Source organism: Oncorhynchus mykiss, chromosome Y, assembly GCF_013265735.2.
Source record: "Oncorhynchus mykiss isolate Arlee chromosome Y, USDA_OmykA_1.1, whole genome shotgun sequence".
Classification (NCBI taxonomy): domain Eukaryota; kingdom Metazoa; phylum Chordata; class Actinopteri; order Salmoniformes; family Salmonidae; genus Oncorhynchus; species Oncorhynchus mykiss.
In genome coordinates, this window is record NC_048593.1 from 28943653 (window position 1) to 28962224 (window position 18572).

Here is an 18572-nt window from a genome sequence, read left to right on the forward strand (position 1 = left end):
CTTAAGGTTACCTCTACAGTGCTGCCTTGGAATGTCAGATGGAATTGGAGGGCGTGTGCTCTTTGTTGCCTCTCTCAGTGTGTGCCAGCTCCACTCTCTGCAGTTGTCCCTGTTGATTTAGCCAGCTGCAAATGACACCTCACCAGGGTCAGCAGTATGAAGTGGCAGCCAGGCACTGAAATCTATAGTGAGGGGAGGGGGTTTGGAACAGGTTGAGGTGCCTTTTATCACTCCAGCCCTCTTTCTGCAAACCTCGTCTCCATCTCTACTGCGTAGAAGGGTTCAGTAAGGGTGTCATTAAAAGTTAAAGTAAAAAGATTCAGAGCGTGGTTTAACAGAAGTGTGCATGTTCACAAAGGTAGGGAATAAAGTGGTGATTAATCATAGAATGGGGCCTACAGCATGGGGCCTACAGCATGGGGCCTACAGCATAGCATGGGGCCTACAGCATAGCATGGGGCCTACAGCAAAGCATGGGGCCTACAGCATAGCATGGGGCCTACAGCGCCTACAGCATGGGGCCTACAGCATGGGGCCTACAGCATAGCATGGGGCCTACAGCATAGCATGGGGCCTACAGCAAAGCATGGGGCCTACAGCATAGCACGGGGCCTACAGCTCCTACAGCATGGGGCCTACAGCATGGGGCCTACAGCATGGGGCCTACAGCATGGGGCCTACAGCATAGCTCCCAGCATGGCTCCCAGCATGGCTCCCAGCATGGCTCCCAGCATGGCTCCCAGCATGGCTCCCAGCATGGCTCCCAGCATAGCTAGGGCGGCAGGTAGCCTAGTGGTTAGAGCGGTGGACTAGTAACCAAAAGTTTGCAAGACCAAACCCCCAAGGTAAAAATCTGTCATTCTGCCCCTGAACAGGGCAGTTAACCTACTGTTCCTAGGCCATCATTAAAAATAAGAATTTGTTCTTAACAGACTTGCCAGGTAAAATAAAGATTTTTTAAAAAGCTTCCATTATAGCCCTGCATGTGTTTTCAAATTTACTGTAAGTATTTTAAACAATACATTCCGCTGTATGTGGAATGTAAAACCTGGTTGCCGTTATACAACATCATTAGGAACGACGGTAGTACTTGCATCTGACCCTGGATTCATGCTTAAACTAATGAAATCTTCAATACTTTCTGCTCCTATACTGATGAGTATATCATATGAGATGAGAGAGAAAAAATATACAAGAAAACAAAATTGCCTCTAGCTAAACAAACAATGTTGGAATTGAAGTACAAACACTGCTGATAATTGTGGCATGTCTTCTCCTCTGGAACATCATCATTGATAGTGATGTGTGGGTTGGTGTGCATCCTTGTGAAATACTGACAACACAATCATACACAGCTGACCTCCTAGTAAGGATATCTGGATGTACTCTTGTCCCAGGGGAGTCAAGTGTTTAATAGAGTGCCCTTTGGCTGAAGTCTTAATAGTAGTCTGCCAGGCTAATAGAACTCTCCTTTTAACACTTCCAATAATAAGCAGACATATGCCGAGGAGAAAGAAAGTACAACATTGAATTCAGCATTGGGTTTAGGGCCGTCCAAATAAAAACTTTATTTTCTGTCTGACCTTCTCTCTATGTTTGCTGCATGTTATTGGATTAGGAGTCTTTGTGCTGGGTAAATACGGGTAGTTTGTTTTCACACAGATTCAGGTTTAATTACTTTCTCGTACTCTAACTGATGTCAAGCATCTCTGGGTCCATAAAACAGATTCTCAGTGGCATTTTCAGTGGTGAAAATAATACTAAACACTGCTGCCATCCTCCTCCTAGGGGTGTTGTCTAATTGGAGCCAAGGGGTCCATTTTAATGATGTTTGTACACTGAAACACTAACTGTTTGTGGACCTGCACAAGGGCACGTTTATTGAGACATGTGACGAGACAATGGCAGCCAAAGAGCCAGCTAGAGCATGTTAAATAGACAGCAACAGTGACGGGAGACTTTGGCTTGGCTGTCAGGTGCATTACAGATTTGCTGCGTGAATGTGTAACCTTGACACAGATGGAAATAAAGTCAAACTCAGTCAGGGATCTGTCTCTACTCTGTTTCAGCCTGCGTTCTGATTGACACACCTACGGGCGTTTAGCAGGATGTTGGTAGGGGCTCCTGAGACCATGCAGGGAGAGGAGTGCTGGGCATGGAGGAAATGGGATGGGGAGGGTTGGTTCCCACGTCGCCACTCATTTGGCCACAGCTGTGACTGACACATATTGTAACGGGGCATTTCACGCCCTGTTAGCTGCTCAGCCACCTCATAATTAGGGTGGTGTGTGTGTGCTCGAGTTCGGCTGATTTTAGAAGAACAAAAGAATAGTTGGAGGAGGTTTACAAGTATAAACTTGGGAGTTTTTTAACTGGGGAGTTACAGTATATCCTGTAAGAGGCAGGCGGGATGTTTTCTCTGCTCTTAATGTCATATTGTTACCTCACAGGGTGATTTGTGCAAGGAAACGTACCTGCTGAGCCAATGATACTTGTAAAGCTCAGTCTTAATGCCATCCAGACTCTACTCAAATCAAATCAAATGTTATTGGTCACATACACATGGTCTACTGCAGTTCAATCACCAGAATAATGTTTGAATCTCTTTTAGAAACACTCATTCGGGGAGCCATTTTGGGTGACCTTTCACTCTGGCCTTTTGCTCCTGTTCAGAAGTAGTCTGTTGTGAAGGAGGCTGATGTGAACTCATGTCCTACACCTACAGTTCACCAGAGCTGACAAAAGTTACAGAATAGACTCATTCATTCAGGGCAACCTATCCAGAGGAAAATGGTTTCCTCTTTTAGACCACTGGTTGCCTTGTATAACACTTTTAAATGTTCTTCAGTGTACAACATGTGCTGCAATGAAATCTCCTGATCATTTAGGTTTCAATGGGTTAATACATTTTATTAACCCATTCCTCCTCTGGTCTCCTGTACATGACTTCCCTAGTTATATAAAGGGTCAATGAAAAACAGACGGGAAGTCATGGCACAGAGAGCAGAGCATTTTTGTTTTGAATGAAGCCCCATAGTAAAGGACAGTCATGTTGCTCAAGTGGACAAAACATACAGCCCTATCCAAGGTTTCTAAGCAACCAGCCCCTGACATACATTAACACAATGCATAGAACCACTCTGAGAAGACTGGATTGTGTGTTTGCAGTCAAGGATTGTGTGTTACCACCATAATTACCACTGTAGTTAGTTACTACCATTTTTACAGCTACCTCTCATTTCAATATGCATATTCCACTATAGGATTTAGCCCAATGTAGCAGTAAATGAATTGTGTGGTGCGAGAGTAGTACTGTGCGTTTCACAGCGTTTCCGCAAGTCATTGTGGATAACGGTAATTACGGAGATCTTCTCTCGAGCTAATTGCCGTGCGTTGTTATAACTGTGAGAGCCAGGCATCAGAACCTAAGGAATAGCACTGTGGGAAAAAACCTTGGTTGGATAGTTATATGGATAGTAATATTGTAATCCTTGATTAGGGCTTAAAAGCCAAGGGCAGAGCTGTACAAATGTAATGGCTTTCCTGATCTTATGACCTATGAGCTCACCACTCGCATAGTCAGACAAAAGCAGAAAGGACACTCTTGTGATGTATACTCTGGGGTGCAGGATATCTGGGATAAGGGTTGCAAAGCTACCGCTAATTTACCAAATGTTACCAGAATATTCAGTAATTTTGGTAATTAACAGCTAATCTATGGCGCAGGATATGGTAACTTTGGTAACTTATACTTCAATATCTTAATCTTTTAAAATTCATATATAGTATTCATTTTTTAATATCTGTCCATATTGTCAATGAGTTTCTAGTGGATAGACCATATGGTTCAATAGAAAATTGCCTAATTAAAAAGTATCTAATCAATAATAGTATGATTTTCCATTAACTCTGCAACTCTTCCAACTATTGACTTTTTCAAAACTGCCACCAGTTGGTGCCAAAACATTTACAACAAAGACATATTGACATACAGTAGTAAAATAAATACAAGTGTGTGAAACATGCTGAAATCCTCATATTAAACACCAATGGTACTCACAAAGTTGATTGTTTATATTTAGGTTACTGTTTTGCAGTTTTGTCATAATTTGTGGATGTTATTCACATTTTTAAATCCTCTTATTTGATGTGTTTATGTATTTTACATGTGATAAGGCCACGGAGGGCTAGAGATCATTTACAGACACCTGTGATAATCTGAAGTACCCATAACTACCCATTAGAAGGTTTCCAGTAATATACGTTCACTTTGCAACCCTATCTATGAAATGTTATGTTGACCTTGTGGAAAGGTCAATTCTCCATTCTGTTGCATTTGACTGATTGAATGTCTGCTTAGCAGATGCAGGGGTCATTCACTAAACTTCCATAAAATGTACAGCTCTGTTGTAGTCCATCTCTCTCTTGTCACCACCACGCCCCCACCCCCTCCTCCTCTCCCAGGGGTGTTTTCCTTCGGAGGAGGTGGAGTAGGTGGGGTACGGTGTCATCATTACAGTAGCGTATGGTCTCACCAGGGATTTCTGTCTTGGAGAGGGAGACTCATTGATCATGATCCAGAGTCCCCAGCTATGATGATAAGTATGATGATGAACGATCCGCCCTGGACCTGACAGTAGATTTTTCACTCATCACACCGAGGAGGGAGTATACGTGGCTGGCTCTAGCCTTTTGGTGGCCCTAAGCAAAAAAAAATGTTGTGGACCCCCCAATTGATGGTGGATAGAAACATTTGTTTTAAAGTAAATTTCCTGCAATTTTATAACAAATGTCATGGAATTCTACTTACGGTATTTTGCCATCGGGCAGAGAGACATTTTTGCAATTTTAAAGTAAGTTTTCTGCAGTTCTACACATTTAGATTTGAGGCGAAGAGAATATTTTGCAATTTTATAACACATTTCCAGCAATTCTACTAATTTTGACATGTGGCAGAGTGAAATTGTTGCAGTTTTAATGCTAATTTCCTGCAATTCTGCTCATTTTGCTATGAGGTGGCAATTCTTCTTTCAGTTTTAAAGCTAATTTCCTGCAACTCTACACATTTTGCCATGACTTATGCCATGTTAATGATAACTGAATGATAATGACTAACAAAGTCAATTGGGGCACCCTGAAGGTTTAGATAACTGGCAAGACTAAACTTACCAATCTAAAAATTGTTAGCTGGCACGAGTAAATGAGTGACTATCAGTGAATGACAAAATGAGAAAAACTGCTGATGCACAACCAAATTTCTAACTTACATCTTGTGTATTCTACTATTCTAACTCCAACAGTAAGTTGAAACCCAACTGAGTATCTTTTTTTGTTCGTTGCTTATGCCTGGAGCCGCCCCTGGGTGTGTGTCTCAGCACCAGACAAAGGTCCAGTGTCAGCATGTGACGTGACCATTTGTTCTCTGTGAAGTGTATATGTCAAGTTGAAAGCTTATTACAACAAAGAGAACAGAAGTGATAGATTGAAAGGCAGACTCTGAAAGTCCTCCAGAAGCTGTGAATCACCCAAACAGACCTCTAGCTAGTAATGCAATAGAGTTCCATCAACACAGACTCATCTTCTCCACTGGCCAGATTGATAAGTAATGGGAGAAGTTTTCAGGAGCTGGTGAGGTATGGAGTAGAACTTCAAATAAAGGGGGGTGGGGGTGGGTGGAGTGGAACACACACCTCCCTCTAAGGCCCCCTGGAGCTCCGACAGAGACAAGGTGCTACAGGCTCTGGCGATGGCACTGTGATCGATGCAGCTGTTATTCGGGAGGCGGCAACGGGAGAAGGAGGGGTTGGCCCCATGAGGCCATTTTTGCTGTGGCTTCCCGGCCGACAGGCACACACACACTCACAGGAAGGCCATTAATTGTCAGCAGCAAAGTGTTCTTCTTCCTCCAAGTATAGTTCATTTTCAAGGCCAAGAACATCATAACCATTATGGTTGAAGGTTACTCTGCTAAGATGCTTTATCTCATTAAACACTTATGAGTGGTGGTACAGTGTAGACTTTATGACGTCTTGATGGCAGGAGCAGGGGACATTGCTCAAAATCACAGCAGTGTTCTACTAGACTCAAGTGTAGGGAAGTATTTACCAGAATGGAGTTTATTAGGTCATAGGGTTAATTGAATGATTGACCTGCTGCATTTTAATGAAAGTGAGAGGATACAAAATAGAAATCGATGGGTTTTATTAACAATGGTGGGGAATGCATTGGAGCCTGAAAAATGTTGTTTTTCTCAGGGTTACTATTCCCCCGAATGCATTGCTGTATATTGTATTCCAAAAACAAATTAAAGTACTAAAGAAGAATCTCTCAATTCCATATACATGTTCTGTACATCATGCCTATACCTATGTCATTGCTCAGGAAGAAGCATGTTCTGTTTCTTATCCTGGTTCCAGTAGGTGTTGATAAGGTTCTATGGGGCCCATAGATCTGTTTCCACTGCCATCTAAAGCAGGCCCCCGTCAAATAAACTATGGACACAGAAAATGCCATTGCCATTCTGAAGTATCCTGTCCACTGACATTGTCTACCATGGTAAAAGTGAGTTAGTAGGGAGAGTGGTATAGTACTGGTGCCATCATCATGTAATGTGATGTGTGTTGTGAGATGTGATCTCCCAAGCAGATGCCAGTCTCCTCCCATCACTCCTGCCTGATTTGCAGAGCTCCCTCCCTCAGGAGTGGAGTAGGTGTGTCGAGGGTCAGCGGGTCAATATCTAATCAACTAGATAAGGTCTCCAGAGCAGTCTGGCTAGCTGGCCCCGAGGTCTCCAGAGCAGTCTGACTGTCTGCTCCACAGGTCTCCAGAGCAGTCTGTCTGGCTGCTCCACAGGTCTCCAGAGCAGTCTGTCTGGCTCCTCCACAGGTCTCCAGAGCGGAGTAGTCTGGCTGGCTGGCCCCGAGGTCTCCAGAGCAGTCTGTCTGGCTGTCTGGCTGCTCCACAGGTCTCCAGAGTAGTCTGGCTGGCTGCTCCACAGGTCTCCAGAGCAGTCTGTCTGGCTGGCCCAGAGGTCTCCAGAGCAGTCTGTCTGGCTGCTCCACAGGTCTCCAGAGCAGTCTGTCTGGCTGGCTGACTAGCTGGGTGACGGGTCCTACTGGTGGATGGAGGGAGTTGGAGCTTTGAGCTCCGCTAATGGGAAAACAGACAAATCACTGGCAACCCAGACACCGCAGACACCGCAGCCAGACACATTGATGTCCAGACGTACTACAGTACGTGACTGCACATGCTGACTGTTCCCCTCTCACATCGCCCCTCATCCCCCTTCCCTCCCCTCCCCTCCATTCTCTTTTCAACAAAACCCAAATGTCAGGTCAGTCTCAGAACAGTAGAGTATCTCTTGCGCACCACAATATTCCCCTGCCATCAGGGGCAGGACAACCTTGGGTGGCCGTAAGGAGACGTGGTGTATACTTACTGTATTCAGATACAGAGGAAAATGACTAAGGCCCTGTCATTCATGTTTCTATTGCAGCTCTAGGTGACAGGATGAAAGTCTAATTGTGCAGAATGGTGTGCAGTAAAAGTTATTGAAGTAGGCGTCCAGTGTCGAGCCATTGCTTTGCCCTTTAGAAAGATACTGAACAGGATCTGGCAAATGAAAAGGATGTCTCAACATATAAAGCGTTAACATACAGTATGTGTTGCTACCATGTGACAGGTGTCATGGAGGGTTTAAGAATAGTTTATATATTCCAGCCTGTCCACTGACATGTCCTTGTTGTTTTTCTCCCTCTCTGACCAGGCTAACCATCCACGCTGAGTGTCCCATGCACTTGGAGGATTTCCCCATGGATACACATGCCTGCCCTCTGAAGTTTGGGAGCTGTAAGTCTCTCTAGATATACATCTGATTCTGGTCCATATAGCTGACATCACAGAAATAGAGGTCATAGATCAAAATCAAATCAAATTTGATTTGTCACATGCGCCGAATACAATGAAATGCTTACTTACAAGCCCTTAACTGTAAAAAGTAAAACAGTTAATCAAAAGTAACTCAATAAAATAACAATACCGAGGCTATATACAGACGTATACATGTTAAACAATGGTCTGTTGTTCTCCATCATATCAATCAAAGGTGTAAATCCATTTAATCTGGCCGCAGCCTTGGACCGTGTGAATTGCATGTGGAGTGTAATAGCCATCTTGTCCATTAGTTCTGTCTCCATCCCTGCCGCTTATGGGTCCTTTTGTAGAGCAGAACTTTTTGTGGAAGGCACCACACAGTGCACAGATCCCCTCGTGCACTCAACGTCATCGAGATTTGTCGAGATTCCTTGTAGGCGGGCTATTTTGCGGGGAAAACTATGTCAAACTCATTTAGCCCTGGAGGACGCGTTTGGTCTTTAACGAGGTCCGGAGGGCCGCACTGAATTTTGCCGGGGCGGCAGGGTAGCCTAGTGGTTAGAGCATTGGACTAGTAACCGGAAGGTTGCAAGTTCAAACCCCTGAGCTGATGGAATAAATCTGTCGTTCTGCCCCTGAACAGGCAGTTAACCCACTGTTCCTATGCTGTCATTAAAAATAAGAGTTTGTTTGTAACTGACTTGCCTAGTTAGATAAAATAAATATTTGTCAGACAAATTTGCTAAATATAGTCTTCTATCTATAGTTTTTTAAATTTCCGATGCTCCCTGACTGTCTAGCTTTCATTTTGCAAATTATTATCGAGCTGGACACAGTCAAGAAACTGTTTGATTTTAGATCCATTACCCACGGGCCGTATGTTTGACAACCCTGCTCTAAGTCGTACGTTTCACAGCGTATAGAACAGAGAGAAGTTATTTTATAAGTTATTGTTCCTAGAAATAAGAACTCTGTCAATGACATATTAAAGGTCAGAGTGACTCGGAGCTGGCCATGGCGTTGTGAATAAAACATCAGGCGGCCAATAAAACAAAAGGAGCCCTTTCAGGGCCGTTGTTTCCTTCGGCGAGCAGGGCTCTGATTGGCAGACTGTCACAATGCCCCCTTCGGCACGGCTCCTCTTCTGATCTGTATTTATATCAACGGAAATCCGCTGCAAAGCCCAGGAACAATCGTCTCCTTAACGCAACGGCACACGGTTGGCAAGTAATTAGCGGCTTTTGTTGAGGCCTGACGTGCTACAGGCAATCTGCTGCAGCACTGTGCGCCGCTCGCCCCAATCACCGCTATTTTACATGACATTTATTTTCATTGGAAATGGCACAGCAATCACAAACATAATGTAGAGGCCTTTTATTCTCCCTCCCTGCGAGCTCTGAACCTCTCAGGGTTTCACATTCTGAATATAAGCTAAAGAGAGCCAGGGTTTGTTTTGTCCCTCTAGATATAAAATAATTTGGCTGTAGATTTATGATGCTATGTTGTTCATAAAGGGGATCTTCGAGCCAGACAGGTTGCTGTAACAGAACAAGGCAGATGTACCTAAAGTACAACATTTAGATGCAGTTTTGCTCATTCAAATATTCTATAGTTTTTTTTATCATGGGATCAGTAATATGCCCGCCCCAATCATGTTTTTTTGTTCTGGATTTTAGTGAGCAGCAATATTTATGCGTGCTGCATTATCCTTACAACTGGTTATGGAGACTTGTATCCTCGACTTTATGCAGACATGAAATTCAATATGTACGTTCTGCGCCGATTCAGAGACAATGGACATCCAGAGAGAATTGACATCCTCACTCTCCTACTTTCAGAGCATAAGTGTAGTGAATGATTTCAAAGCCTTGGATAGTGGGCCCAATCTGTACTGTGCAATGAAAGTGTTTGACATAGTTGACCTTCTCTGCTGAGCAGAGCTGAGAGTCTGACCACACCGAGTAGATGGAGACATAGAACACACACGATGACAGAATAATACCCTTCATTACCAATTACAGTTGTTGTAGATGAAGAAGCATTCAAGTAGATGCATGAACTATTTTTATTAATGATCTCCCATGAGTATAAAACAATAATTTCTCTGTGGCTATCAACATTTAATTAGCAAACCTCAGGCAGATGTGTGAATGATGATGTTATTGGTGCTCAGCTGGGTGTTTTCACCATCCTCCATCTGCTCTTCTACAGCAGTGTGTGTGTGTGTGTGTGTGTGTGTGTGTGTGTGTGTGTGTGACTGTGTCTTTAAATGCTTTTTAAGCTCCTTTCCCTAAGATTGACCTTGTGGATTTTAAGCCCCACTTTTGACATCATTCCTTGTGCTGATGTACCTTCAGTTCAAGGTGCATATAAACTAATCAAAACACATGGCTTTTATTAAACTCTCATTCAAATATACTTCATTGATATGCATTTATTCAGATCGATGCCCCCCCCCCCCTTCTTATTACCATTGATTTGCCATCATCAGAATCAGCCAATTGTAGCACTGCTGCATTATTTACTCTACATGGAAACTGACATGTACTACTCTCATTTTTTGTCACTTCCTCTACCGGTGTCTGTCTATCCATTCTCTCTCTCTCTCTCTCTCTTTCTCTCTCTCTCTCTCTCTCTCTCTCTCTCTCTCTCTCTCTCTCTCTCTCTCTCTCTCAGATGCGTATACAAACAATGAGGTTGTCTATCTCTGGACCAAAGGAGATGAGGGCTCTGTAGTCGTAGCAGATGATGGGTCAAGGCTAAACCAGTATGACCTACTGGGCCACGTTATTGGGAAAGAATCTATGATTTCCAGCACAGGTAGCCCATACAACATGCCTGCCACTTTCAAATGAACATGCAGTTCCAGCACAGGTTCTATTATACCATATGATCAAGTCATTAACACTGAGATAACATCAGAACAAAGTTGTTCACTAATGGAACATCTGCTTTAAATTTCTCACGATAACCACTCTTTTCAGCTCCTGGCTTGCAGACAATTTGGATTAATTCATTTCATTTCTCTCGCATATACTTACAGATTCTATTTGTGTCTTTTTGTAAAGTTATTTATCTGAGCTGTTCTGCAAGTGGCTGCCTCATCGATTTGTCTCTGCTAGTATTATTGGGGTCAGTGCGGTCTCACCATTGAAAGGAAGACTTGCTGAGTTTGGGGAAAGGAGGTAAACACTGATCACTGAATGCAGGGACTTTCTTATAGGCTGGTGGAGAAATACTGACAAACTTTCCTGTTATCCAACACTACATCTGTGAAGAAAATGGAATATGTGTAAATGCAGGGTAGATGAAGAAGAAGATTCATCTTTGTGGCCTCTCCCATTTACATGTTATTTGATGGAAGAACACACAGGCACTCTGATTTCAGATTGAAACACACATTGATCTGCCCAGTTTCAGCAAGTATTTTTTTTAAATGGTAGCCAAGAGTAAAACTATTCAACTTGTTCAGTAGTAAGATAATTATTCAGCAGTAGTAGAAAGATAAGGAGCCTTGGAGCAGAAGGGAGAACTCCACTTTTCCTTTGATTGAGCTCTGGTCTGAAAGCCATTTGAATTGGCACTGAATTATAGGACACTCTGTCAGCCAGCACTGTTGATCAACCATTCATTTGATCTTCAATTCTGATTGCTATAGCTGCTGCGAAATCCCTTTATCTACAACACCCACAATACTGAGTTTTTGTTCTCTCGCTTTCCTCTTGGGAGAGTGTCAACCTGTTTTTGCCAGGCAGAGACAGCTATTCAAATTAGGGAAGCTTTTTAAGTGTCTTGCTCTCAAAGAGACAGGTCTCTGTGAGATAAAGATGGTGTCTAACCTCTATTTATTCACTGTGATGCACTAGGGCACTTTGTCTCACTTCTCTCAATGTCTCAGTCTGGTTGCATGGTTGCAGTGATAGAGGCAGGCATGGTGAGGCAGATAGGGACTGAGGAGGGTTGTCCTATAGAGTAAGGGACACCTGAGGTGTGGTAGAACCGTCCTTTGTGTATATTCACTGTAACACCACATGGACTCCTCATACTGACTCACATCACTGACTCACATCACTGACTCACATCACTAGTCTCAACAACTCAACGTGAGATATATCTCAATGAATCTTGTACCACAGAGCGTTCTCAGTATCTGCTGTACGTACTGGACATACAGGATTGAGGATAGGGAATATCTGTCATCTTAGCACTGTTTAATTTTCCTGTCTTCCCATGTCAACAAACATAGTGGTATATGTGTCACCTTTACTCAGCACATAAGAGTGCGTCTGTCATCCAGGAAATAGATTCTCAGCACATTGGGGGCTATGGATCATGTGGTGCAGGGTATGTTTTTAAAACACAGTTAATCATACTGTATCATATATTTATTTTCCTGAACCCACACAGTGAGGTGTGCTGTTCTCAGCCTCTCACACATACCAGCACTTGTTTGTCAGCGTATTACTGATGCCACTGCAGCCAGCTCTCCTCTCCCCCTAACCCTAACCCTTCCGGTCAATAGATCTAATCCAGACCAACAGTGGAGGGAAAACCAATCTCTCCCTTTCACAACCAGACACTGTGATAAACAAGCCATCAGTTAACCTCCACTCTCACAAACAGATATTCTGCTTCCCACAGGATCCCAGTGCTGTGCTAGCATACATGTGGCTGTATTAACACGATCCCAGTGCTGTGCTAGCATACATGTGGCTGTATTAACACGATCCCAGTGCTGTGCTAGCATACATGTGGCTGTATTAACACGATCCCAATGCTGTGCTAGCATACATGTGGCTGTACTAACACGATCCCAATGCTGTGCTAGCATACATGTGGCTGTATTAACACGATCCCAATGCTGTGCTAGCATACATGTGGCTGTATTAACACGATCCCAGTGCTGTGCTAGCATACATGTGGCTGTATTAACACGATCCCAGTGCTGTGCTAGCATACATGTGGCTGTATTAACACAATCCCAGTGCTGTGCTAGCATACATGTGGCTGTATTAACACGATCCCAATGCTGTGCTAGCATACATGTGGCTGTATTAACACGATCCCAGTGCTGTGCTAGCATACATGTGGCTGTATTAACGCGATCCCAATGCTGTGCTAGCATACATGTGGCTGTATTAACACGATCCCAGTGCTGTGCTAGCATACATGTGGCTGTATTAACACGATCCCAGTGCTGTGCTAGCATACATGTGGCTGTATTAACACGATCCCAGTGCTGTGCTAGCATACATGTGGCTGTATTAACACGATACCAGTGCTGTGCTAGCATACATGTGGCTGTATTAACAGGATCCCAGTGCTGTGCTAGCATACATGTGGCTGTATTAACACGATCCCAGTGCTGTGCTAGCATACATGTGGCTGTATTAACAGGATCCCAGTGCTGTGCTAGCATACATGCATGTTGTATTAACTTTCATAAATATAGTTCTGAATATTTCAGCAGAGTCCTTGTGTTTGTCTGGACTGAACATGAGCTGTATTAATAATGAATGTCCTCTGCATCTCTCTCGTTCTCTGTCTCTCCCCCCCCCCCCCCTCCTCAGGAGAATATGTAGTGATGACAACGTATTTCCATTTGAAAAGGAAAATTGGCTATTTTGTGATTCAAACCTACCTTCCGTGCATCATGACTGTCATCCTGTCTCAGGTCTCCTTCTGGCTAAACAGAGAGTCGGTTCCCGCCCGCACTGTATTCGGTGAGCGTCTTCCCTTATCTCCTTAACCCCGAAATGCACTTAATGAGTGATTGAACCATTCCGACAATTTGGAGTGTGGCAACAATGGAGCTGTTGTTTAAATTATGAAGCTACATCAAACCAAGTGTGCAGCAGCGGCAGCTTACGCATTTGTGGAGCAGCTTTTGTTCACATCATCAGATGCATTCAGTAAATTGGCGTGCCAGGGGAGGGTAGAAAAAGTTCATCTTTCCGAAGTTGTGGTTCACACAGTGAAGTGTAAAAAGCAGCTTGGTGCCCATGTTGGCTTTGCTAGGCCCTGGACAGTGATGAATTTGGGTTTTAAACTGTGCTTGGATCACAGGATTGACCTGTAATTAACTTGGCCACCATAAAACCACCTAATTAATTACAGATTAACGCAAGCAAACTTGGAAAGGAATTAAGTAGGAGAAAGTGAGGCCGTTCACCCTGGGACAGAGTGATACAAGTTTTGCAGTGACATCTCTCTCGGCGGGGTATTGAACGTGCTTTGCAGAAAGTTTAAGCCGGCCAAGTTGTAAGAGATTATTGCTTATTGATCTCTTGCTAACTTTGGCAAGGTGTCTGGCTTTGTCAACACTTTTTTGGGGGGCAGACGTATCAGATGCAATGCACAGCTGATCCTGTCAGCATAGCTATGGAGACTTAGAAAGGGTGAGATCCTGCTTCCTCTGTGATGGGTCAGAATGAAAGATGAGCTCTGACAATTTGAGTTGGTAGACTAGAAAGCAACGGCAGCCCATTCAGGCTTAGGGGAAATGATAGTAACAGACAAGTTGTGCTCAGTCCTCCAAAAGCAATGTCAAGGTAAATAATGAAAACAGTCAAACCTCAAGTTGGAGAAAGCATTTCCTAATCTAGGACTAAAACTTTAATTTAAACGACAGCTGAAGGCCAAGAAACTTCAAGAAAGGGACGTATTGTATGGTCTCCTGACACATATAGCATTATTGTAGGCTGGCAGTAAAACACTTTGCTTTCAAATTACTCAGAAGATCTGGTATAGATATTTAGTCTGATAGTGTTGTTACAGTTCAGACTAGCTGGCGCATGTGAGTCACTAACACCTAGAAATGTGTCTGTGTTCAAATCATAGAGCTTGGACATTTGATCATTTCACCACAGGTGATGTGGTGCATGACACTAGCACTTCATACAGAGACTAACAGTTCTGGAAACATGACTTGGGGAAATCGGAGTAATTGAAAAACATTGATCTCACTACCTAGTGCCTCTCATGTAAAGAAGTCAACCAGCATATGTTTATTTTAACCAGTTTACCCCACACTATTCCCCCTCCTCTCTCCTCGGTCATGGACAGCCACGGCTTCGCCTCTCAGCCTGCCATGAGGAGAGTGTCATGGCAACCCAAAGTGCCTCCCCCAGCAGAGAGAGCAAACCTCTGTTTGGCGGTTAATTCGTGTTTCAGAACAGAGCAGGGCAGGGCAGGGCATGCTACGGAGCACAGTGGAGAAATGCACTTGCTAGCCACCTTGATTTGTTTGGATTTGCTTTGTACATAAGGTGCAACAAAAGAAGAAGAGTATTTCACATTCTTACAGCCATGCAGAAATGATCTGGTATTTTTCTCTGGCACAATCCCCTTGGCCACATACATTTTCTTCATGATCTATGTCCCCTCTTCCTGTCATGAAGGAGGGGACCTCATCCCACCTCTATGACTATCTCCCTTGTAAAACAAAGGCCTTTCACTGCCAAGAAAAGTCACAGTAAGAAGCTGTTGTTCATGAAAGGGTTGACAGAATGTATTTCTTCATGTGTTCTAATGGAGGTTCAGTTGAAACAAGGCCAAGGCCATTGGGAAACGTTCAGCAAACACTGCAGTATGTGACTTCTGCTGCGATGTTAAGCTTATGCACTGAAGAAGTGTTTGTTGGGTACACAGAATGAACAAACTCTCACTTGTAATGGAGGTGCACGAAGGCACAAGATTGTTTAAGAGACGGGTGTGGAATTGCCGAAAATGAGAATGGCCTCAGGGAAGAGGACTGATGAAGCGTCCAGGTAAACAGGTGTCCTTGTAGGAGAGATGTTTGTTCTGCAGCATATTTAAGCTGCAGGCCTACAGGTCCTGGTAGGAGAGATGTTTGTTCTGCAGCATAGTTAAGCTGCAGGCCTACAGGTCCTGGTAGGAGAGATGTTTGTTCTGCAGCATAGTTAAGCTGCAGGCCTACAGGTCCTGGTTGGTCAGGAGCTGGAAGGTCGTTTCAGATTCAGACTACCCTCCCTGACTGGACAGTCACTTCAACTGCTATTCACAACCAGCCCCTGACTGGACAGTTACTTCAACTGCTATTCACAACAAGCCCCTGACTGGACAGTCACTTCAACTGCTATTCACAACCAGCCCCTGCCAACCTCCTGCTCTCTGAGCCATCCACAGGGCTTTAAAACTGTCTAAATATTTTAGGAGAAACTGCTCACTTGTCTCGTATAAAGAGCATGAAAGTTGATATTTCATTAATCATTTGTTCCCTGGCGGGTTGCCAGGTTGGAGTATCTGGCTGGCTTGACCTGATATTTTGTGTGGATAATCCCTATATCATTTTCTCATTCACCAAGTGTAATTTGTGATTTATTGTTTGAGCAGACGTATTACACTGTGGACACAATACAATACAATCTCCATTGACATTCTGCCTAATTTGATATTGATATTTTTTAATTGCCTGGTATTCTTTAATATGGGGAGATTGCAACTCCTCTGTTGTTAACATTTGCCAGTTGTCAATATTTTCAACAACTTCAGAACTGATAAAAGACTAACATTAAATTATGCTACAGCTTTGAAGATTACACAATAAAGTATATGCAAACTGACGAACATAATAATGTATATATAGTTATACACTATATTACAAAGGTATGTGGACATCCATTCAAATTATTGGATTCGGCTATTTCAGCCACACCCGTTGCTGACAAGCATTGGCTGGAGTGGTGTAAAGCTCGCCGTCACAAGAAGTGAAGTGGAGAAGTGGAAATGCGTTCTCTGGAGTGATGAATTACGCTTCACCATCTAGCAGTCCGACGGACGAATCTGGGTTTGGCGGATGCCAGGAGAACGCTACTTGCTCCAATGCATAGTGCCAACTGTAAAGTTTGGTGGCCTGGGGCTGTTTTTTGTGGTTCGGGCTGGGGCCCTTAGTGCCAGTGAAGGGAACGCTAGAGCATACAATTACATTCTAGATGATACTGTGCTTCCAAATTTGTGGCAACAGTTTGGGGAAGGCCCTTAATTGTTTCAGCATGACGAAGCCCCGGTGCACAAAGCGAGGTCCATACAGAAATTGTTTGTCAAGATCGGTGTGGAAGAACTTGACTGGGCTGCACAGAGCCCTGACCTCAACCCCATCGAACACTTTTGGGTTGAACTGGAACACCGACTGCGAGCCAGGCCTAATCGCCAAGCATCAGTGCCCGATCTCACTAATTCCCTTGTGGCTATAAAAGTCCCTGCAGCAATGTTCCAATGTCTAGTGGAAAGCCTTCCCAGAAGAGTGAAGGCTTTTATAGCAGCAAACGGGGACCAATTCCATGATTTTGGAATGAGATGTTTGACGAGTAGGTATCCACATACTTTTGGTCATGTAGTGTATATTCTGCATAAATCAACAGTAAGACCACAAGCCCCACAGGTTCACATTGAGTTTACCTCTTCATCTGCACAAGCCCCACAGGTTCACATTGAGTTTACCTCTTCAGCTGCACGAGCCCCACAGGTTCACATTGAGTACCTCTTCAGCTGCACGAGCCCCACAGGTTCACATTGAGTACCTCTTCAGCTGCACAAACCCCACAGGTTCACATTGAGTACCTCTTCAGCTGCACAAACCCCACAGGTTCACATTGAGTTTACCTCTTCAGCTGCACAAGCCCCACAGGTTCACATTGAGTTTACCTCTTCAGCTGCACAAACCCCACAGGTTCACATTGAGTAACTCTTCAGCTGCACAAGCCCCACAGGTTCACATTGAGTTAACCTCTTCAGCTGCACAAGCCCCACAGGTTCACATTGAGTACCTCTTCAGCTGCACAAGCCTCACAGGTTCACATTGAGTTTACCTCTTCAGCTGCACAAGCCCCACAGGTTCACATTGAGTTTACCTCTTCAGCTGCACAAACCCCACAGGTTCACATTGAGTACCTCTTCAGCTGCACAAGCCCCACAGGTTCACATTGAGTACCTCTTCAGCTGCACAAGCCCCACAGGTTCACATTGAGTTTACCTCTTCAGCTGCACAAGCCCCACAGGTTCTCATTGAGTACCTCTTCAGCTGCACAAGCCCCACAGGTTCTCATTGAGTACCTCTTCAGCTGCACAAGCCCCACAGGTTCACATTGTGTTTACCTCTTCAGCTGCACAAGCCCCACAGGTTCACATTGAGTACCTCTTCAGCTGCACAAGCCCCACAGGTTCACATTGAGTACCTCTTCAGCTGCACAAGCCCCACATGTTCACATTGAGTACCTCTTCAGCTGCACAAGCCCCACAGGTTCACATTGAGTTTACCTCTTCAGCTGCACAAGCCCCACAGGTTCACATTGAGTACCTCTTCAGCTGCACAAGCCCCACAGGTTCACATTGAGTACCTCTTCAGCTGCACAAGCCCCACAGGTTCACATTGAGTACCTCTTCAGCTGCACAAGCCCCACAGGTTCACATTGAGTACCTCTTCAGCTGCACAAGCCCCACAGGTTCACATTGAGTACCTCTTCAGCTGCACAAGCCCCACAGGTTCTCATTGAGTTTACCTCTTCAGCTGCACAAGCCCCACAGGTTCACATTGAGTTTACCTCTTCAGCTGCACAAGCCCCACAGGTTCACATTGAGTACCTCTTCAGCTGCACAAGCCCCACAGGTTCACATTGAGTACCTCTTCAGCTGCACAAGCCCCACAGGTTCACATTGAGTACCTCTTCAGCTGCACAAGC

The 18572-nt window shown here is 44.2% G+C and overlaps 1 protein-coding gene across 5 annotated transcripts in view; it reads left to right on the forward strand.

Annotated features, from left to right (window-relative positions):
* Positions 1-18572, forward strand: part of gabra3 (gamma-aminobutyric acid type A receptor subunit alpha3) — a 140909-nt gene that overhangs the window by 109074 nt on the left and 13263 nt on the right. For 4 of the 5 annotated variants that reach the window (XM_036967506.1, XM_036967509.1, XM_036967508.1 and 1 more), the window contains exons 6-8: positions 7766-7848; positions 10549-10692; positions 13443-13595. In XM_036967506.1, the coding sequence (XP_036823401.1) occupies positions 7766-7848; positions 10549-10692; positions 13443-13595 (380 nt within the window). The remainder of the gene's footprint in view (positions 1-7765; positions 7849-10548; positions 10693-13442; positions 13596-18572) is intronic. The other variant, XM_036967510.1, reaches the window with a different exon arrangement.